This window comes from Cnephaeus nilssonii (genome assembly GCF_951640355.1).
Source record: "Cnephaeus nilssonii genome assembly, chromosome: 11".
NCBI classification, from domain to species: domain Eukaryota; kingdom Metazoa; phylum Chordata; class Mammalia; order Chiroptera; family Vespertilionidae; genus Cnephaeus; species Cnephaeus nilssonii.
In genome coordinates, this window is record NC_137082.1 from 26,184,748 (window position 1) to 26,208,260 (window position 23,513).

The 23,513-nt window shown below is 39.4% G+C and overlaps 1 protein-coding gene across 2 annotated transcripts in view; it reads right to left on the minus strand.

Moving 5' to 3' along the window:
* Positions 1 to 23,513, minus strand: part of PLCB1 (phospholipase C beta 1) — a 630,635-nt gene that overhangs the window by 173,117 nt on the left and 434,005 nt on the right. For both annotated transcript variants that reach the window (XM_079784121.1, XM_079784122.1), the window contains exons 5-9: positions 19,153 to 19,232; positions 17,355 to 17,408; positions 15,324 to 15,399; positions 8,590 to 8,690; positions 6,976 to 7,142 (exon numbers count right to left, since the gene is read on the minus strand). In XM_079784121.1, the coding sequence (XP_079640247.1) occupies positions 6,976 to 7,142; positions 8,590 to 8,690; positions 15,324 to 15,399; positions 17,355 to 17,408; positions 19,153 to 19,232 (478 nt within the window). The remainder of the gene's footprint in view (positions 1 to 6,975; positions 7,143 to 8,589; positions 8,691 to 15,323; positions 15,400 to 17,354; positions 17,409 to 19,152; positions 19,233 to 23,513) is intronic.

The following is a 23,513-nucleotide window of genomic DNA, read 5'->3' on the forward strand; positions in this document are numbered from 1 at the left end:
AGGAGGGAAAGTGAGGGGAGTTAGCAAGTCAACTAATTATCAATGGCCTCATAATAGCTATCTTGAAAAAAAATTTTTTTTTTCATTTTAGCTGATCTCTCATACTTCAGAAAAATCTCCGAACATACGAAACACAGAGTTAAGAGTAGCTTGAAATATAGTCACAGATGATAATGTCATTCTTCTGTGACCATCCACAGAAGCTACAAAGTCAATAGGTGGATTTTAAATGGGATCTTAATCAATAAAATACTTGAGTGGCTTTTCAGCAGCTTTCTTAGTGTAGTAACTCAATTAATGCACAAAGAGAATTGCCTACCTCATACAGTTTTCATCTGTCTTTGTCTATTAGGAAGACAATCTATTGCATTTACTAGTAAGTTTACTTTGTTCATTTTAGTTCTTTTACTTTTTGCAGGGAATCTATTTAAAACTATTTAAATGGATGCCACCTTAATTGTGAGGCAGACCTTTGAACCAGTCAATATTTCCTCCAGATGAGTGGTGTTTAGGCTGTGCATCCTGAATCCTGGGGTTTGTGGCAGAAGTTCCTGCAGAGAATGGGGTGGAGCAGGAGAGGAGACAGGAGCAGGGCAGCCATCAGCAGCTACACTCCAGGCTCCCTGTATTCAACTAATAGAGTGTTCCTAAAGGTATTTCCTATACATTAGCCTTTCTTGTGAGACTTTGTTGGAAGAAACAAACACAAATAAAAGGATGCTATATCAAGGACAAGTCTGAAAACCACTGCTATGGATACCAACTGCTATCTTCTAAATAGCTGGCCTTGCATCTCTTTTCTCAGCAAGTCCTGGTGGAGGGGCCCAAGCAGAAGTCTGGAGTAGTGGGGAGGACTGTACACTGGGACACAGAAAATGCGGCCTAGTCTTAACCTCTTCTGTGATATGAGTTGGGGCTAAATAGCTAAGACCCTTATGGACTGGTGATCCCATGATTTGAGGCCACTGGCCAAGGATGCATGAGGGCCAACAAGGCAGTTATGTGATAAGTCAGAAGAGATGAGCTTTGGGCATTTGTTCTTTACATTTGTTCTCTCAATGCTCAGCTTCTGGGACCTGACCCATCTTTCACTTTTGATTTTGTTAGAGCCATTTATAAAAGTACTGGTCTTTGTTTGGTTTCTTCCAAAAGTAGGTTTTGAGACAAAAATTTGAGTAAACATAGTTTATTTAGAGGTTACTCTAAAAAACTAATTGTAAGGGAATGGAGAAATGGAAAGGGAAGGAAAGAGCTAATGAAAGGAACATGATCAATCAGGTTACAGTTATGGGCAACTAAGGCTAAATTTCATTGAGGAACTCCAGAAGAAAGTAGAGAAAATGCATAAACAATGTCCCACACAAGGGGCAATGAAGATGAGGTACTACTTCCTGAATGAAAACCACTCCTGGGGCCATGGAGTCCTGGGCACATGTAGGGTGTCTATGAGGGCTGAGAGAAGGTCCTGGAGAATTGCAGAGGCTGCTGTTAACCATGTTGTAATAATGAGTGCCAAGAGATATGGGAAGAACACCCATATCTGCTAGTGTTGTTATCATCCCTCTTTATAGAGGAGGAACCTGTATCTCAAGCAGGTCAAGTCACCTGCCTGAGATTAACTGGCTTAACCATCATAAGATGCTAGCATTTTTTAAAAATTATGGATGCATAATAGACATTAATAAAAAAAGTCATTATTATTTATGATTTCTACTTAATGAAGAGAAATGGTGCTGAGAAAGTAATGATTTTTAAAAATCTACTAGAAAAATTAAGTGATAAAGTAAAGAGTAAGAATGTGTATGACCAATGTTCTGAATCTCACTTCTACACCAATTAATGGTTTGAAATTATTTGGTGTAAATGCCAATTATCGCTTTTCATTAGTTCAGGTCAACCAAGGTGTGGTGTGCAACAATTAATATACACAATCTTCTTACCATGATCAACTTAGATAACTCTTACAGGGAATTTTTTTTAAAAGATGAAAAAACTAGGGGGTAGAACTGATTAAATAGGTTAAATGGTTTCTTAAGGTTAGGTAAACAGTAATGATGAATTGTTGATTTCTGACCCAGTTGTAGTGGGTTCTGCTGTTTTTATCTGCCCAGTGTGCTCCTTCTTAAGGGTAGCACACCCCATTTGAATTTCAGGGAACCCAACCACTTCTTTCCTACTGGTAGTCCATGTGGTTTATGCAGTTAATTCCTCATCAGCTCTAGGGAGAGTCATGTGGCCTAACTCTGTCCAATTATTACATTCCATCTTTTGGTCCACAGCTATCCTAGGTCAGGGGTGGCCTTGGGTGACTTAAGCCAAACTCCAGGTTCCTGAGGTTTTTTATGGAAATATCAGTCAAAATTCTTTTTACTTCAGGAGTGACTGTCCAAGAATTACAGCCAGTACCAATAAAATGACAGGAGATCATGCAAGACAATGCTTGATGACACCTTTGAGCCCTTGGATGTGGTCATGCCTGAAGTCATTAACACCTTGCTTATCTGCACCAGTAAATTCCTTTCTATGCTTCAGTTTGAGTTAAGCTTCTATCATTTTTCAATGGAAGGAGTTCTCTCTAATACAGGTTGTGAGATTCCCAAGTCCCATGCTCTTTCTAGAACACTCTAGGTGCTTCTTGCTCTTGACAATAATGGTACAGTATAGTTAATTATATCAGTATTTTAAAAGAAAACAATACTGAAAATACAGAAGGGTTATTTCTACTGATGCAATCATTGTAACTTAAGTCTATTTGAAGCAAAAGTGCTTTCTGTATCCAAACTTCTATTGGCTTTGCTGAAAACCAAATTGCTTTGCTATTATTAATACTGAGTCTATTTCAACTATTAAACTATTAACTTAGTGAGTACTGATCTAAAAGAGAATACATGGTTCATTATTATGATTTCATTACAACAAAGTGGGGAAGCTTTTGTATAGCACACCTTATACAAATTTAAGAGGAAGGACTGATCCAAAAAGAAATGTAGCTTGAAACATCTGCTATGAACAGACTCAACTGTTTTCTTTTGGTTTGACAGTTTATTTGAGCAAAATTTAACCTTCATTTACAGATATCTTAGTTGAATCTAGAGGTCAGCATTCCATTACCAAAGGCACGAATATAACTATTCTATTTTTCATGCTAAATTTACTCACCAGCTTTCTTCTAAAGAGCCTAAATGATAAAAACAAAAATAACTGCTCAGGAGACATTAGCCTTCAAACCCCAACATTCATGCCCTCTTGTTTAAAAAGGCATGTGTCATTGCGGATTCCTGTATTAAGCATACTTAGGTCTGCAGGGCAAACAACATGGCAAGGAAGACATATCTGCCAACTTCGGGCTACAGCATTTCTCAATGTGTGGTTTTAAATGAAAATAATAAACTAAACTCCTTTTGAGAGCAGTATCTTCTGCAACAAGATTTAAAACCTTCATTTGTGGAACCCAAACATGTAAACATTTGGCCCCTTCTGTGTCAAAGACTGCAAAAAAATCTGATTATTTATAACCAACATATACATCTCTGGATACTGAAATTCCAGTATAGAAATGTGGCTCACATGCTAATGGCCACAGGTCCACAAAGCATCTTCCCACTTCCATGCAGTACAGCTATAGTCAGCTAACCAGTGCTCATCTTTAGAATTTAGGCTTTTGGCCACACTGAAAATTTTTCATTTCATTTTATGCTACCTTTTATATAAAACATATAAAATGCGTATAAGAACTAAATATTAACACAAGTCAACTTTGTGTATTATTTCTTTAACACATAATTTAAAACATGTTTTGTGATATCAGAGAGTATATATATATATACTTATGTTACTATATATTATGTATGTGCTTTTCCTAGCATTTTATCAAATACTAGAGGCCCGGTGCATGAAATTCATGCATTGGGGGAGGGGGGGGTCCCTCAACCCAGCCTGCACCCTCTCGAATCTGGGACTTCTCAGGGGATGTCCGACTGCCGGTTTAGGCCCGATCCCTGTGGCAGGGACTGCTGGCTCCCAAGCACTCGCCTGCCTGCCAGCCTGATCATCCCCTAACCATTCCCCTGCCAGCCTGATTGATGCCTAACTGCTCCCCTGCCAGCCCGATTGCCCCCAACTGCCCTCCCCTGCCAGCCTGGTCTCCCCTAACTCCCCTCCCCTGCCAGCCTGGTCGCCCCCAACTGCTCTCCCCTGCAGGCCTGGTCACCCCCAATTGCTCTCCCCTGCAGGCCTGGTCCCCCTGAACTGCCCTTCTCTGCAGGCCTGGTCCCCCCAACTCCCCTCCCCTACAGGCCTGATCGCCCCCAACTGCCCTCCCCTGCTGGCCCGGTTGCCCCCAACTGCCCTTCCCTGCAGGCCCATTTCCCCCCAAATGCCCTCCCTTGCCAGCCTGGTCCCCCCCAACTGCCCTCCCCTGCTGGCCTGATTGTCCACAACTACCCTCCCCTACCGGCCATCTTTTGGCGGCCATCTTTGACCACATGGGGGCGGCCATCTTTGTGTGGTGGCGTGAGGGTCAATTTTCATATTACCCTTTTATTATATAGGATAGGTAATATGACAGTGTCTTTCTCAGATGAATGAGACCAATTTTGTGTTTCAATTTACTAATGCTTGGGCACATTTGAAGAGCTAGTCAAAATTAAAGCAGCAAAAGAAAAATATTATAATGTAATGTTAAATGTCCTTACTTATTTTCTTATGTGTTTATTGATTAAAATGTATTAATCAGATGTTTCTTGAAGAACATCTTGGTTTTATACCTTAGATAAATCTTTTGATGTCAAAGCCTTGGTTTGCTTCTTTGGAAAATAATAATGTACATATTAAAAGTTACATAATAAAGAAAGCTAATTTTCTTACTCATCATTCACCATATTGAAGTCAAATAATATTTCCTGAAATTATACTTTGTTGGATTTAAGAAGACACACAGAAAAGAGTTCCTGGAAAGATCTTAAAGTCAAACTGCAAAATCAAATTAAAAAATAATTTTCATTTTTGTAAAAAAATCTCAAACTCTTAGTTACTGAAGAATTAACCTTTAACCTAACAATGTCTTATTCCTACAAAGAAGGATTTAAAAATCGTTCTCCTATTCACTATGAATAAACATCTTCTCTAATCCTCTTTGTTCAAATAAACAGAGCCAAATCAGCAAACAAGATGACCTGGTGTGAAAGATCTCAAGTTCATTTTCTTATTGGAGTTTTTGGGTTGAGAAATAAATTCTGTGATTTTTAAAAATCACACCAAAATGGACATGGAAGCTTCATGATGAATCACATAGTTTGAGAAAAACTGTGCTGCTATTTTCAATGTACCTGAATTGTGTGTGCTTGTGATTATAGAATCCATACCTAGTACAAATATATGCTGGCACTAAATACTCTTGCAAATGCTAAGAGACATCACCTTAACTCTCCTTAGATCAAAATTGGTTCTTGCAGGATTCTAGATTTTTTCAATAACCTATTGTAATTTTTTCCTTTGTATCCTCTACTTTTCCAAGGCATCAGACTTGATGTATGGGGATCCTATGCCACCTGAAACATGGGCTGTCAGCAGTGTGCTGTGAAGGGAGGGGAAAAGGGCAACGTTTAGGTTCTGAAGTGTGCCATTGGTTTCACAAAAGCTTTTTGTTTTCCTAGCGTCTGAAGCTAATGTACTTTTACAAGTCTTGTTGGATCTGTTATAATACTGTTAGTTATTTTTTGGTGCAGTTTGGATTTCAGAAAGGAACTGTCAAGTTATTTGGGAGAAATCTCCAAGGAGTTGCATTCTGCTAAATGATAAGGAGAAATGCCACGTTTGTGACACCAGGGAAGAATGGGCATCATATGAAAATAAGATCAGAGGGGCAGGCCTGGCAATGCCAGCATATACTGCTGCCTCAGTTGTTCCCTTCAACTGACCTTGGCAACAATAAGAATGATGACAAGAGCAAAGGTAAAGTGCTTGACCAAGAAAATAAATACTAAACAATGTCGTCTATAAATTCCTAATAGCATGAAGTATAAAATTAATATTAAGGATTTAATTTATACTTAATAAATACTTTCATTTTTCATTTAGAGGACCAGTTCCAGAATGAGTACAATGGGTTGAAAACTTTTAAATCTACCTTTATGATAACCATTCTTATTAATGACTATTCAGCTTGCTAAAGCTATTTGTTACTTATAAATTACCTGCATATTAACATGCAATTTATTTCTGCTTAATAATTGGTTAATTGTACTTCTTTTTCCTCCCTAGGAATATCTAGGCATTTGCAATAGCATCAGTGATGACACACCAATTCTCTCAGTGTAGATATCTCAATCCAGATGAGGCTTAGTGGTAAAGAAATAGCTGGAAATCATTTTCAGGGACAATGATGCTACAAATAATTGAAAATTCTTGGCAATTAAATCATCATGATCTTATTTTGGCAATTCATTTCTCCCAAATCAAAAACATAAATTTCTTAATAACTTCCAGGCAACTTAGAGCTGTCTTCCTGATATTGGTTTTTAGAGTCATGTTTTTTCTATAAATACTAACTTTTTACATAAAAACATCAAAATTTTATATTTTCCAAGTGGACAAATTTGTCAATAGTGTAAACTAGAATAAGATAAGGGTCCAATGTTTTCAGTTTTAGAGATTTAGAAAAATCTGTGGATCACTTCTCAGAACATCTAAAAACTGACCCTAAAAGGCAACCTGTAAGACTGAATTTCCTGTCTGAGAAAGAAGCGTTTAGTCACTGAGTAAATTTAAAATAAAACAAATGATTAGACATCTAAAAAATGTCACATCCATATATATCACTACAACAAAAATCACATATCAAAGTCCAAAAAAAAATCTACTTTGGATTGAACCACCAGTAACTTAAGACAGAAAGGAAAGCAGGCATACAAATGCGTGACCCATTCACAATTAGAAAGCAGAACTTCCCTATGGTGAGGGACAAAGTGGACTGACCTTTTGTGGCGAGGCTAGTGTTGGGTTCATATTTCTCAATCAATACTTGGACTTGCTCTTGCTTTAAAGGTGGGTAAAGTATTTCATTTAGCCGGGGATCTCGCTGCTTAATGTTGATAAAATCCATCATCTGGTCAACAGTAAGGTATGGTCTGCTTTTGGCACCACTAGACACAATTAAAAAAACATAAATTAGAATATTTTCCATCAAGTCTCATTCAGATATTTGCATTTAGCTACAGAGAAACCAAATCCTGTCATTCCTGGTAAGTGCATGTTATCCTGAAATTCCTATCTTGCCCTAAAGACACAATTGCTGCATCTCCATGGACTACAATAAGTTTTCCAATCACTGCCACTAAGTCCCAATGCCCTTGAACAATACCCAATGCATGACAAAATCCACAGTAGGAAAACATTGCATCTTGTGTGTAAAGATAAACCACTCTAACTGATCACAGAGGTATGGGTTATTTTTTTATTATGACACTACATTTTTTTAAATGTATCTTCATTGCTGAAAGTATTAGAGTTGTCCCTTTTTTACCCCATTGACCCCTTCTAGTCTGCACCTACACCAAGCCCCAAGCCTTTACCACACTATTGTCTGTGTCCATGGGTTATGCTTATATGCATATAAATTCTTTAGTTAATCTCTTCCCACCCACCCACCCACTCACCCCCATCTTCCCTCTGAGATCTGACAGTCTGTTCCATACTTCTATGCTTCTGGATCTATTTTGTTCATCAAATTCCCATATCCTGCTTAATCATTTAAAGATGTAATAAAAAAGTAAACAATATGTTTAAGCACATTTTCATTTTCATTAAAGTTACATTTCAACAAGAGTCTATAACTCTTCTATATGGTGTGATTCAGACTTCACATTTTAATCCTGTTGACAGCCAAAAGTCAAGTTCAATGGTACAAATATTGCACATGTTCAATAAATATAGTCGATGGCAATGAACATCAGCATGCGAGTATATTCAACGTCATTCTCAGCAGCACTGTTTGCCTGTCTTCCATATGAAGGAATCCTTATTGTATTTATCAATTTTGGATTGATTTTCTGTCATCACGTAGATTTCAGTATATCAAAAGAGTAAATTGCTACTTCCCCACATTTGCCTTTGTGTTTTGGTTACTTTCTTATTTTGTTTCATTTATTTAAAAATTTTAATGCCTGTATAATTTCCAACGTATAATTTTCAGCTGGGAGGGTTCTTAGTGATCTACACTTGTCATTTCACTAATGCAGCTCAGAGAGGTAAGATGGCTAGTTCCTAGTTCAGACTGCTTTCTGCAACATGAGTCTGCCTCAGCTAAGCTGCCTCTGTTCTAGCCATAATCTTCAAACCACACAGAGCCCCCTGAGGTTACTAAAACAGCTACACCCAGCAACAAATCATAGCAAACATCCACTCATTAAAAGCCCTGGTTGCACTTCAGGGGCGGGAATGCGTGATTGTCTCCAGCAATTCCACAGAAGCACTGCTATTAGACATAGTGCACAAGAGGTTCTTCCTCTCCCTCTATTGCTCAAATTCCTGCCCTAGCAGCCCCAGGACCACTGAAGTCGGGAAACAGTGGGTTAAAATGGATGCTCTTACAATTCGGAAAAGATGTTATCAATTTCAGGTCGAGGGCAAAGATGGTTCAGGAATACTCTGTACACTTCTGGAGTGAAATCTTCTTGAGGTATTGAATCATTCTGGGAAGTAAAACAATACTGTCAGTTAATGGTCTTTTTCTTTCCCTATCTTCCTCCCTCCCTGCTTTCCTCAATTCCTTCCCTCCCAACCTTCATTCCCTCTTTTCTTCCATGTGTTCAGGGAAAATATTCAGAAGACATTCATGAGCCCAGTTGTGGGCTCCATTTGAACACTGGCTTTGATGTGTCAAAAACCTTATTCTCTCTTGTGTTTTCATTATAATTTAAGTGTAAGAGTTTTTTTCTAAAGAGATGTTAAGGCAATTTCTTAAGTACATTTCTAAAGTGAAGTTAGACTTAGTAAAAAGAGGGTTTCTAGCATATTTTTAAAGTTTGCTTTTTGTTTTGGTTTTAATCTTTTTTATTGTGATAAAATTTATACAACATAAAAAATTTACCATTTTAACCATTTTTAAGTGATCATTGACATGAAGAACACTCACATTTGTTCAAAAACTGCAAAGAACTAATTTTGTGTCATTTTTCCCCAAATAATGTTCTTTCCAGTTTAAATAATCTGATAAATTGTAAAATCTCTCTATATAAAAGGCTAATATGCAAATTGTCCGCTCGGGAGTTCGACCAGGAGAGCGGGAGTTCGATTGCTCGCTATGATGTGCACTGACCACCAGGGAGTGGTGTGGAACATGGCGGGCAACCGGCAGAGGCAGGGTACTAAGGGAGCCAGGGAAGGAGGAGGCAGGGAGGTGGGGAGGCCAGGCCTAGGGACCCTACCCTGCATGTATTTCATGCACCAGGCCTCTAGTGTTTTCATAAGACAGGAACCATTATTTCTCACTGGCTCCTCCTGGCCCTATTGTTTGGGAAGCAAGTCACTGACAAAAAATCACTTCTATGACTTATTTTTCTGTGTAGTCAGGCTGCCATGGAAACCGGAAGCATATATTCAAGCCTTTGTTAACAGGAAGGACATTCTTTATGCTGTTTTCCTATTTCAGGTAAGTGTTTATATGAGTGTTTTTATTTTCAAGCCCTTAAACCAAAGAAAACACCCTTCCTTTTACCATAGTCATAGGTTTTGAAATGTACTTTTTTAAAAGTTTCTAAAAATTATTGTCTTAAATCGTACACTCCTTACTAACAGATAAGAAAACTTAGCTCACCACTTAGCTCACTCCCATATTTGTGGACTGAACAAATAAAAGAATATATTTTTTTATTAAACCTATTTATAGAGCACAAAAAATCTATTTTTAAAAACAGAATTTTCAGACAACCAAACATTATACATAGCAAGATGCATTACACCATTAAGCTTAAATACCTGGACACCAATTTTGAAATCATGAGCACAAATGGCCAAATCCAAGAACAATGGGAAGTTTCCATGGATTGTTTTATTGGTGCTTTGCCACTCATAAAATGGGGATAAGTACAACCTGTAAACGGGTTTCCAACGTCCATTCTATTCACAAGATGGAAGAAACCCTTTGCCTAGAAGTTGTACATTTTCCATTGCCCCCTTTCTGTGACTTAAGCACCCACATTTCCTTAAGTAGCTTTGTAGATAGCTGGAAATGACCCTCTCTATTCTACTTTTTGGCTGAGAGACACAGGGAAGATAAATATTTAAATATCAATAGTAGTAAAGAAATACTGAATAGCTCTGTTAGCCAACTCAAGCATTCAACTTTCTTGGATTCTGTGAACTCCCATTCTCTCTACTATTTAGTTACTATTTGGACTTCACTCCTCTCCCCACCCCAACCTTACCCAGCACACACATATATGGATTTTATCTAAGAACATCAATAATTGTCTTCCTTGCCTTCCTGACCCCTTTTCTCCCTCCCTTTTTGTCTTAGTTAAAATCTCTTCCTCTGGGAGCCTTTCCTTCCTCCCAGGCAGGGTTTTGCCTTCCATTCTGTGATACCATCACACCTTGCTTGTCTCATATTTCAACATTCATTTAACAGGATTCTGCTCCCAGCTGTACAATTCTATTACTTTCCAGCCTGCAGATCTACACAAGCTAGGACCTGCATTTTGCTTGTTAACTGCTCTATCTCCAGTGTGTAACATACTGCAGGTGCACACTAAATACTTACTAAATGGATGAATGTAATTTATGAGAAAGGTAGAAGTTGATAGCAAGGACTTATGTGCTGTGTGTTTCCCTTAGAATAGCAGATTTAACTGAAGTCATTTACATAAGATTTCAGACACATAACTCCATAGAACAATATGCTTTAGTAAAACTCTAACCATTGTTTATTTACCAGCTGTGAATCAGAACTCCCTATAAAGGGGGACAAATTAATTAAGATAATATGAATAAACACAATTTATTGTCATCACCAGTTGGATGTTACAGCATAGAAAAAGGAAAACATTTCAATACAGCTGATTTTCCTTGTCTCATTTTTCTCTTGCCCAACTTGAGCAAGCCTTGAGTCAGTGGGTGAAAGTGAGAGAAAAAAATATTTTGTTAAAATGTGCATCATTGGGTCCTAGCTGGTTTGGCTCAGTGGATAGAGCGTTGGTCTACAGACTGAAGGGTCCTGGGTTCCATTCTGGTCAATGGCACATACCTGGGTTGTGGGATCAATCCCCAGTAGGGGGCATGCAGGAGGCAGCCAATCAATCAATGATTCTCTCTCATCATTAATGTTTCTCTCTCTCCATCTTCCTTTCCTCTCTTAAATCAATAAAAATATATTTTAAATATGTATTATTGAAAGCTAAAGTGAGAGTATAGGGGAGTAATTTTGTAAGAAATAGGTATTTAACATTCAGAAAATGTTATTTGAAAATATGTTGATTTATTGTAGTAGACTCTAATAACTCAAGAGTCCACATACAGATTTCATCTCAACAAAACAATGAATTATTTCTCAATAAATTCAGTGTTTTAACCTATTCATAATATGTTTTTCTAAAGCTATAAATCAAAAGTTGAGTTAGCCATCATGTACATGAAATAATTATAAGTAAACTGCTCATAATTAATCTCTAAATGTTTTTTTTGTTAATTTTTTATTTATTGATTTCAGAGAGAAAGGAGAGAGAGAGAGAGAGAGAGAGAGAGAGAGAGAGAGAGAGAGAGAAGAGAGAGAGAAACATGGACTTGATGTTCCATGTTCCATTTACTTAGGCATTCATTGCTTGATTGTGCCCTGACTGGGACCTTGGCCTATCGAGACAACACTGTAATCAACTGAGCTACCTAGCCAGGGCTTTAATGAGGCTTTAAATTTTTTATATTAGTTATTTTAAGAATCACAGCTACAGAAATGATTATATTTCTGATTTATACTTAGGATGTAAGACATAGGAGAAAGGCAAATCTAACAGTTATCCTGTGAAAAATTATTTTATAATTTTTATTCATAATATTCTCTAGTAAAATTTAAGGTATTCTTTTAATCCAGAAAACACTATTTCCCTCAGTATTGCATATACTATATGTTCATAACTATAGTAAACTTTGTTATTTAAAACAAACACATGGGTTTACTCCTTATCTTCATCATTAAATGAAAATACATGTGCTAATGTTATGCCAAGACTCGAATATAACTATAGTAAACTTTATTATTTAAAAGAAACACATAGATTTATTCTTTATCTTCTTCATTAAAATGCAAACACATAAGCCAATGCTGTATCAAGACTACCATACAATTCCAAATGACACTGAGCTTTTCTCAAGTTAATAAGACTTAAATCAAAGGTAATTTGGTGCAAGTAAACTATTTTCAGTGCTCAGGAAGTTTGTGAGTAAAGTGGTAATTTTCTGAATATGCAAAGGTCTTCAAAGGTTTCACTGGAAAATGTGTTTGGATTATTAATAGAAGGACAGTAATTGCTTTGTCTCTCTTTTTAGCTGTAGAACTACTTTTTAACAATTAATGTAACTCGGACAAGCGACTGTAATCTCTAAAGGAGTACCCTCGGAATGTGTTATTCCAATGTATCATGTTGGCCGGGACACAAGTTCAAGTGCATTAATTATCCCTAACAATGTGCACAAAGATAATGTTTAAAAAATCTCAACAGGATATCCACTGTGTTTCTGGTAATGTGCCTATTTACAGAACACAATTAAATCTAGTTGGAATGACCGCAGGCTATGAAACGAGGCTCCAGACATGCAGGACTATCTACCATTTATGTAACTTTTCTTCTGTGTAGTATTTAAAACACTTCTTGTTAGGATATCCCAAATCTTTTTGCTAATTAGTAGATACTTTCTAGAGACACTGTTCTGTGGACATGAAATTACAACAAGGATTTAAAATATAGTCAGTTTGCAGCATTTATTTCCGAGCTCTGAAACTGTCTCTGCTTTTTAAAATTTTTAAAGCATTCAATTTCTACAACTCTTCCAAGTAAAGTGTACTTTACTAAGAATAATGATCTTTCAAAACTTTATAATGGAAGCTGATCATATTTTTAAAAAATCTCCAATTTGTTTTCAGAAAACTGTTATAACATTTAATTTTCTAAAGGTAAACATGTTTTTCAATTTAAACATGACTCCTGTTATTTGAATCTCATTTTCCTTTTCAAATGTCTCCAGTTGACTTTGGTCTGAAAGCGTGAACCTATAATAGACATAGTGGATTGTAAAAACTCAATTTATATTTATTGACCAAATTTTCAGAATCCAATTGTTTGGAAAATTGCAATTTACAGAGAATTGATTGATGGGTTTGACTTTCTATGCAGTTTCATTTTCTACTTCTTTTCCTTAGCTAGATATTTATAATAATAACTTAAAATTTTGATCATTATATTTCACCAATGTTACCCAGTAAAGGTAAAATCAGGAGCAGTTACAGAGGAAAAACATTTGATGCCCATCTTTCTAAATTAATCTCTCCCACTTTCTTTTTGTGCTTAAATGCAGTTCTCAAACTGGCCAAGTCTTTCCGGCCTCAGGGCTTTACGCACATTGTTTAATTTTTCTGGAATGAGCTTTCCACATTCTCACTGTCAGCCCTCCACTCCTTTTGCTCCTAGAATTCCCCACAAATTACACGTCAGTCAAGGTGTTTGACTAGCATCCCCAGACCCTCTGATCCTGGAACCCTGGGACTTCAATGTGTTCACTACCATATTCTCAGTGCTTGAGGGTACCCAGAAAGAGTTCAAGAAATATTTATTTAATTATCGACCTTAGCTATTTCTTTCCTACTCCGAGGCATCTAATGGAAGAGCAATAATAAGCAAGTTTGATCATTTTATTTTGCTTATTAAAGTGAAGGTTAAAATATTTGGGAGCTTCCCCACAGCTCTGCCCTAGTGTTGCAGCATCAGCATCTGTTTCCACCTGTAGCAGGAAACTCGTGGTGGAATGGCACTCTTTGTTTTCCTTGCTTTTTTCTACCTATCAAAGTCGTTATTAAACTTAACTTTTCTGAAAAGTATTCCCAATAAGAACTGACCAGTGAATCTAATAATGGCACTCAACTCAGCTTGATGGCTCCTCAACTTCATTCTCTGCAACTTGAGCACTGCCAGTGGGTTTTAGAGGCTCAAAGGTTCTCCCTACAGCATAAGGATTGTCCTTGGGAAAGTGCTTACTTGTTGCTTAGATACCAGGATAAAAATACTTTGTGACAGAAAGGAGAGTTCTGCATACAGCACGAGAAAAAGGCGTTCTGCAATAGATCCATTGCTCTGAGAAACAATGGTAACAAATCATTTTAGAGCCAGGCACATAGAAATGTATTGAAATGAAGGCAAATTCATTGAGTTTCAGTGATTAACACATATTGAGTGCCTTGAATGTGTTGGGCTTGAAAAAGAGCATATTACAACCTTGTCTTCTCATCTACCTTTCCACCACCTGAGCAAAGTAGCAGTCTCCAAACTGCTTCCCTCTCAGCAAAAACTTTTTGAGCACAGCCCTGCAGTGTATATTTCTTTATAAACATGTACTGCTACACTAATTGCTTAGTAACTGATAACTCTTAAAACTAGAAATTTTAAGAGTGAGATAAGATTAAATTCATATTTCTAATATCTTCCTAATCATAATCTATAATAATTAGCTAATATCTTCAGGGACACCAAGAAAATATTTATTATTGAGAAGTTTAAATTCTTGATAATGTTAATATTTTTGGCCAATACATTTTTATATCAGATAGTTTTTATTTTTTATTGATAAAGAACAAAGTTCTTTCTAGATTAAAATGTTGGAATAAGGGGAGTGAAAGAAAATATAATTACAGTGACCTCACATATTGTAAATATTAAAAAAAATAAGTCCTATGGTTTTCTTTTCTCTCTCTCTTTTTTTGTTTTTTTTTTGTTAATTCTCACTGGAGAATAATTTTTCCATTGATTTTTGGAGAGAGTGGAAGGGAAGGAGGGGTGGAGTGAGGGAGAGAGAGAGAGAGAAACATTGATGTGGATTGGTTGCCTCTTACACCTGCCCTAACCAGGCTGGAGATTGAATCGAACCTGCAACCCAGGTACGAGCCATTGACTGGAAATCAAACCCGTGACCCTTTGGTAGGTGGGCCAACTCTCTAATCACTGAGCAACACAGCCAGAGCTCCTATGATTTGATGTTTGGATAGCATTTGGGGCAACCTATACTTTAGTATGATTGCTCAAAGCTATTTAGTAGTGCTAATTTTAGATAGGCAACATGCTCACCCTTGATGATGGAAGACTACAAGCCTCTAAAGCAGTTTCAACTCGTTTCCGGTCTGCTGAAAACAAGCGGTATATGCTGCAAAGTGAAAGCACAACAAGTGAGAGGTATTTGAAAGCCATATGGATCCCAGCACTTGTAGGTGATGCCAACCGAAAACATTCCATTGAATCAACCTCTTTGGCATTCAGCTTTAAAGCATTAAAAACTTCCCATCATACCATGCATAGGCACATGTGTTCTGAAAGATTGATGCGTGTGCTTTTTATAATCGAAGTGCCTAATATAAAATCAATATTTTGAGACAATGGTGATGACTCAATTAAAAGGCATTGCACTAAATAGTCTCTAATATTAAGCACTAAAATAAATGTCCTTGCTAACTTTGTCCCCTTGCTGCTACCCCTTGCTCTAAAGGTGTACATTGTTAATAGCTATAATAATAAAAGTGTAATATGCTAATTAGACCAGACATCCTTCTGGACGACCTTCTGGACAAAGCCGTGGCAGCGGGGGCCCAGGCAGAGGCAGAGGCCCCTGGCTGCCGTGGTGGCGGCAGGGGCCAAGCCCTTTGCCCAAATTTCTTGCATCAGGCCTCTAGTCTATATATATAAAAGCCTAAGCGACTGGCCAACTGGCCAGTAGCTATGATGTTCAATGACCACCAGGGGGCAGACACTCTGACCAGTAGTTATGACACACATTGACCACCAAGGGGCAGGGGCTCAACGCAGGAGCTGCTGAGCTGCGATGACTTGGCAGCTGTCGTTCTTGGGTGATACACCCGGAACCAGAGAGGAGGGAGCCTGATTCTGGGGTGCGTCACCCAAGAACCACCCTCTTGCAATCTGGGACCCTTTGGGGGATGTCGGAGAGCCGGTTTCGGCCGGATCCCCACAGGCCAGGCTGAGGGACCCCACCGGTGCACAAATCCATGCACCAGGCCTCTAGTTATTAATAATAATTAATGATTTAACTTTTACATTAACAGAAGCCCACTAGTACCTAGTAAGCCAATGGTTAAAGACGTTTGGTTAAATATGGTCTAAAGATGTGCTTTTTTTTTGTCAGTAATTGGGCTTTTAAAACATAACTTAAGTACTGCTATATTTAATACTAGAGGCCTGGTGCACAGATTCGTGCACTGGTGGGGTCCCTCGGCCTGGCCTGCAGGGATTGGGCCAAAACCAGCTCTCCGACATCCTCTGAGGGGTCCTGGATTGTGAGAGGCAGTTCTTGGGTGATGCATCCTGGAATCGGGCTCCCTCCTCTCTGGTTCTGGGTGCATCACCCGAGAACCGCAGCTGCCAAGTCACCGCAGCTCGGCAGCTCCTGCATTGAGTGTCTGCCCCCTGGTGGTCAGTGCGTGTCATAGCTACTGATCGGAGCATCTGCCCCCTGGTGGTCATTGTGAGTCATAGCTACTGGTCGGACGGTTGAATGGTCGCTTAGGCTTTTATATATATAGATCATAATTTGGATTTAATGATTCTATTGAAACATTAGAAAATCTAGTGCCTGGAGCCCACTAGTCCCTCAGAATTATGATGGGGTTGAGTTGTCACTGTCCCGTTTAGATGGGGGATTTCACTCTTCAGTTTTTCTTCCTGATCCTGGCCTGCTTCATCTTTTCTTTTCTTGCGTGGCTTCTGATGACATTTGAGTTTGAAACCCCTGCTTTCAGGTTAGTGTCATTGTGGTATAAAAAGACACCATGGTCACCCAATTTCCATCCAAAAATAGTTCTTAATTCTTAATCTCAGATAACCTTTTGGATTATCAGCAAGATTCCCCCCGCTCCCTCCACCCTTTCTTGCTTTGGTGTTTCTTGAAAATGAGGCCACAGAAAGGGGAAGCCATGGGACCCTCTGAGGAAACCAGCTGCACTGATGTGAAGAGGCAGGTGAGGGAGGATGGGGTGACCACGCATTTCCATGCTCCCACTTGGGCCAGAGGAGAAACAAAAGTCATGGCATGGACTCAAATCTTTGGGAAAAATAAAACGAAGAATGGGAAATGCTCAGGAAGCTTACTTTTTGAGAGGAATGCGGCCTTCTGGAGTGACTTGCAGCTTAAGTTTAGTATAGCTGTTGGAGAAGCAGAAAAACAAGTGTTTACTTTTTAAAAAGCAAATAATATACATTGGAAAAGGGCTCATGCATATGCACAGTTCACTGAATTTTCACAAGCTGTCCATGTCTCTGCAGTTGGCACCCAGATGAAGAAATAGAATATTATCACACTGTAGCATCCCAGCAGCCCCTCGCGAACTCCCTTCCGGTATCTCTTCCCCAAAAGGGAACCGTAATCCTGACTTTAACCAACATAGACAATTTTTGCCTGTTTTTGTACTGTATGTAAATGAAATCACATTATTTTAAGTCTGGCTTCTTTCACTCAAAGTTGTTTTGAAGATTCATCCATGTTTTTGTTTATAGTTGGAAAGCATTAATTCTCATTGCTGTATTGTGTGAATATAGCACCTGTATTTATCTCTTCAATTGCTTCTGGACATGTGGCTACAGAGATGAAGCAGCAGAATTTGGGACCACTACTTTAAGAAACTACACATGGTATGACCCAGCAGTCTCATATCTAGTAGTACATGCAACAGAAATGCTCATAACATGTTCATCGAAAGACATGGTCTATAATGTCCATAGCAGCTATTCATAGGGAGACATCTATCTGGAACAGACATTGGCAATAGATAACAAATGGTTAGCTAAATAGATGTTTTTAATAGCTATAACATGCTGTGTTTCAGATAAAACATTTATCTCTGTGTCATGGCCCACTAACATTGCCTGGCACAAAAGATGTTCAAGAAATGTCTACTAGATAAATGTCCATTAGATGGTAAAAAGAAAAGATAAAAAGAAAGGGGTAGAGGAGGAGGCATGTATGAAGAGTCAAACTCAAGGTGACAACTAAGGAGATGAGATGATGAGAAAGCATTTAAGTGAAGACCTGTGGGTACTGACTCAAACTAAAAGAAATTCATAGAAAAGTTGGAGAGAAATGTGGGCTGAAGCTTAGGTCTGAAATGATGGGCATGCCTTACAGAAGAAGAGGGAAGAGAGAAAGTTGTTAAATAAAATAGAGGGCCAAATAGAAATATTTCCACTTGTGGTTTTGTTGTTCAAGGCTCCCAACCTCTTGAACATCCACAGCTTAGGAAGTGAACACACCAATTCATTGCTGCTTGTCTGGCAGAAATCATTGTTTTGCCCAGTCAAATAATACTGTAATACCAGAATGATTGGGTAACCCTGATTTGCTTTTCTTTCCTTCTCCTTTTAATTCTACTCTTTCCCTTCTCTTTCTCTTTTCTTCCTAACACTTGCTGTGATGGTCTGCAAGGGCAGGGATCAGGACATGAGTCTTTTGATTTAAGTTGTGAGAGAAGTTATTGTAGCATCTATCAGAGCTAATAATCTGGAGAAATGAGTACCATATGTTGTTCATTCTCTTCCTCAGATTAATAATTGATATGACACAGGCAGATGCAGAAGCAGACGACGATCTGAAATTAATAATATTTGGTTCTGAGCACAGATGCCAGGATTTGGAAGTGTCTCCTTATAGTGTGTCAAAGACATTGACATTCAGGGGCGCTTAGGGATGTGCAGTTCAAAGAAAAACAGAGATCTTTCTTGGAAGTCTTCCAATTTCAAAGGGAGGAGGAATCAGTTCTCTAACAAATCCCAAAGGGAAATTTATGTTTATCAATGTGAGGAGCCAGTGCAGCATAACAAAAGACTCGCAAAGGAGAAAGGAAACTGACTCAGAAGAAGCAACACCCTTAGCAATAAAATTAGAGCTACTTACGCTTTTTCCAGAAATGCGTCCCTGGACATGTTGTGGGCCAGCAGGTTTGTTGCCAAATTGAAAACCTCATTTGTCCATTCCTGGAAAATGTAAATCACACTTGCATTAGCTTAATACTGTACAGTCATTAGACACATGTTTAACTAGGCTACCAGGAAGACAAATTCGTTCAATTTGTATGCCTAAGGGTTGTTTTTTTGTTGTTTTGTGAGTGTGTGTGTGTGTGTGTGTGTGTGCGCGCGTGTAAAAATGACACAATTAAATTCAAAACCTAAGGAAATGTTCTTTACACATAAACAAAGTTTTTACTGCTTTTAAAAACTCTACTGATAGGAATCTGGCATGTTGCCATTTAATAACTGAATACTTATTCTTAGTTTCCTTTCATTATCAATAGATAAAGAGTCACAGAAAAGTTTAAAATATAGTCCAATATATTTTAAACACACATACAAATGTAGTCTTCCCACTTTACAACTCAAGCCAAAGCAGCTTCCCAGGGATACTTAAATGCTAATTACAGTTCTAGAAGTTGTTTAAACCAGTTGCAGTTGCAACATCATACAGTATCCAGTATTCTCCCACCCCCAACTCTGTCAGTCCCTCATTTCTTCCTAATCTTAATCCCTACCTCACACCATTTACTGGTGATCTCACTTGGTTTTCATGAAAATGAAAAAGAGCAAACCTGCAAATAAAGTTCAAGTTCTATTCTGGATGATAATTTTGAACACAAATTAATATTCTAGTCTAAAAAAGAAATGTCTCTAAGCAGTGACATAAGATCTAAGTAGTGTAATTACCCAATGTTATTTTTGGCGTGGCTTTCTCCTCAATGAAATCATGTTTTTAGTTCAATAGTTTTGGTACCTAATTTTGTTATTTCTACTGTTTTTTCTTGGTCTTTTGTTTTTTGTCTCCTGACTTAAGACACTGATAATATGCCATCCTATATAATAAAAGGCTAATATGTAAATAGACCAAATGGCAGAACAACTGGTTGCTATGACACACATCGACCACCAGGGGGCAGGCACTCAACACAGGAGCTGCCTCCTGGTGGTCAGTGCACTCCCACAGGGGGAGCGCCGCTCAGCCAGAAGCCGGGATCACGACTGAGCTCAGTGGCAGTGGCAGGAGCCTTTCTGGCCTCCTAGGCTGTCAGACATCCCCTGAGGGCTCCTGGACTGACAAAGGGCGCAGGCTGGGCTGAGGGACCTTCCTCCCCCCGCCCCCCACCCCGTGCACAAATCTCATGCACCTTCAGTCATATAATAAAGTAACATTTGAGGTGGGACTTTAGGAAGGGGGCAGAGAATGATGGAATAGGAACAGGGCATTGTAAGCAGAGAAAATTGGGGGATGGGGAGAACAGAGGCAAGCAAACAGGGCAGTATTTAGAGGGAATGGGGAATAGTCTAATATAAATTTGAAAAGGGGGAGTTGCAACAACAAAAAAGTAAAATTGAGGCCAGAATACAAACAACATTTAATGTCTACTCAGGTATTTGAAGATAATTTAGCAAAAGAATGTAATATAACCAAAGGCTTTTGTGTGTGTGTGTGTGTGTGTGTGTGTGTGTGTGTGTGTGTGTGTTTAGGGTGTGAAGTGAGGGGACTATGGCTTAGAATGTGTGTTAGGGAGATTGTGTGGCAGCCTTGTCAAAGATGGATTTGAGGCTGAGAAACCAAACAGGGGGAACTCATTTAGGAAGTTGTAATAGTCCAGGTGAGAAGCACAGCCACTTTGAACTCTACACTGTAGGTGGAGGACTTGGGAGAAACAGAAGAGAACAACTGTGAGTGAAGCCAAATAACTGACCACCAAGCTTGATGTATTCACAGAAAACAATAGAAATAACTTTTTAAAAGCTTTAAAATAAAGCTTCTTCAAAGCAAATCTGAAACTAAGAGTAATAACAACTGGCACTGATTTTTAAAATATGGTTCTGGTTTAATATTTTCTGGGCTAAGGATCAAATTTATATATTTCCAGCTCCCTGGCAACTTCATACATTGGTAAAAGTATTCATAATTGATGGCAATGTACTACCTTGTATGCTTACTGGATCCAATCCCACACCAGAAATAGGTACAGTGAAGGCATTATAAAGAGTGGGGGAAATTTCACTGGTTCTGATCTTTTGGTTGAAACTAAGGCCTGTATTATATCAGGTCCAATAGAGGTACAGGGTGGGGCAAAAGGTTTAAACTTGTGAGTACACTAAACACAGAGTATATTCTTGTATTATTATTTATTTATTATTGTACTAGAGGCCCAGTGCAAGAAATTCATGCATGCGGGGGTGGGGAGGTATGTGTCCCTCAGCCCAGCCTGCACTCTCTCTTCAATCTGGGACCCCTCGAGGGATGTTGGACAGCCCTTTCACAATCTAGGACTGCTGGCTCCCAACCGCTTGCCTGCCTGCCTGCCTGATTGCCCCTAACCACTTCTGCCTGCCAGCCTGATCGCCCCCTAACCAATCCCCTGCCAGCCTGATTGATGCCTAACTGCTCCCCTGCTGGCCTTGTTGCCCTTAACTGCCCTCCCCTGCAGACCTTGTCCCCCCAACTGCCCTCCCCTGAAGGCCTGGTCACTCCCAACTGCCCTCCCCTACTGGCCTGGTCGCCCCCAACTGTCCTACCCTGCAGGCCTGGTCGCCTCCAACTGCCCTCCCCTGCAGGCCTGGTTGCCTCCAACTGCCCTCCTCTGCTGGCCCGGTCACCCCTAACAGCCCTCCCCTGTAGGCCTGGTCCCCCCAAACCGCCCTCCCCTACAGGCCTGGTCGCTCCCAACTGCCCTCCCCTGCTGGCCTGGTCCCCCCCAACTGCCCTCCCCTGCAGGTCTGGTCGCTCCCAACTGTCCTCCCTTGCAGGCCTGGTCCCTGCCAGTTCCCCTCCCCTGCTCGCCTGATCACCCACAACTGCCCTCCCCTGCAGGCCATCTTGTGGTGGCTACCTTGTGTCCACGTAGGGGCAGCCATCTTTGACCACTTGGGGGTAGCCATCTTGTGTGTTGGAGTGACCGTCAATTTGCATATTACCCTTTTATTAGATAGGATTTTCCATCGGAATAACTGTAAACCCACTTTTGCTTCACCCCATAATGTGAACAACATTTAACTTTCTAGTAGCCACATTTAAAAAAAACAAAAAACACACAACAAAACCCGGGAGACTAATTTTAATAATACATTTTATTTAACCCAATATTTTTTAGAATATTATTATTAATCATGTAATAAACATAAAATTACTGATATACTTTACATTTTTTAATGTGTTCAGTCTTTGAAATGAGGTGTGCATTTTGCACTTATGCTCACCTCAAGTGCATTGGCAATCTTTCAAGTGCTCAATAGCCACACACGTGGCTGGTGGCTGTGGCTGCCACCTTGGCCAGTGCAGGTCTCCTGGATCCTTTGCTCTTTTTATGGACCCTTTGTGAAGCAAACTGTAGGAGAGCTTCATCACCACCTTCACTGCACAGCCACAGTTAGCTCATTACGACAGTAAAGCATAGTTTATTTCATCACGTTCTCAGAAGGTGACCATCTAAATTTCCAAGTGTGGAATTCCTAGAATCCAGTGGCCTCCTACAATCTTTTGAGATACGCAAGAGATCTCATCTAGGCTGATTCAAAGATTCGGGGGGTGGGGAGGGGAGGGGAGGAAGCAGTGACCAAGAGAACTTTAGAAATAATCCAACTCGTGGTTTGGTGATGGTCACTGGGCTAAACGGTATGTGTCCTACTTTGGATCCCCTAGTAGCAGACCCCGAGACAAGGATTTATGAGGAATGGGTTTATTACAAAGTGTCCCCTGCAATATTATGGGAACGTGAGCAGGGCTGGGATGGGAAGAAGGCAGAAGGGTGAGATACCAAGCAAATTCAGGCAGATGGAAAGTTTGGACTAATTCTTTCCTGGGTAGACCACACCTCAAAAGTGGGTTTTCTGATCAGGGACAAGGGACCTGGAGTATGGTGAAACCTGTGCCTATTATTCTTGGTTAAGGCTGCTGGAGGGGATGGAAATCCCCAGGTACTTCCTGCTTTCCTTGATAGCAGGCAAAGAAGGGGTTCCAGCATCCAGAGGGAGCTGCCAACAAAGAGACATGGGTGCTAGCTGTTGGGAGTGAAAGTCCACCAAGGTGTTGTGAGAATCGCAAAGGAATCAGAGGGGATATGGGCATAGCACTGCTTATTTCTAGACTTTTCAGCAGTAGCCAAAACCTTGGGAAAATTGGTTTACTTGCATATGTTCCAGAGCAGTGCTTTCCAAACTTTCATGTGCAAACTAATCACTGGGGTCTTATTGAAATGTAAATGCTGATTCAGGACATCTGGGGAGGGTACAGAG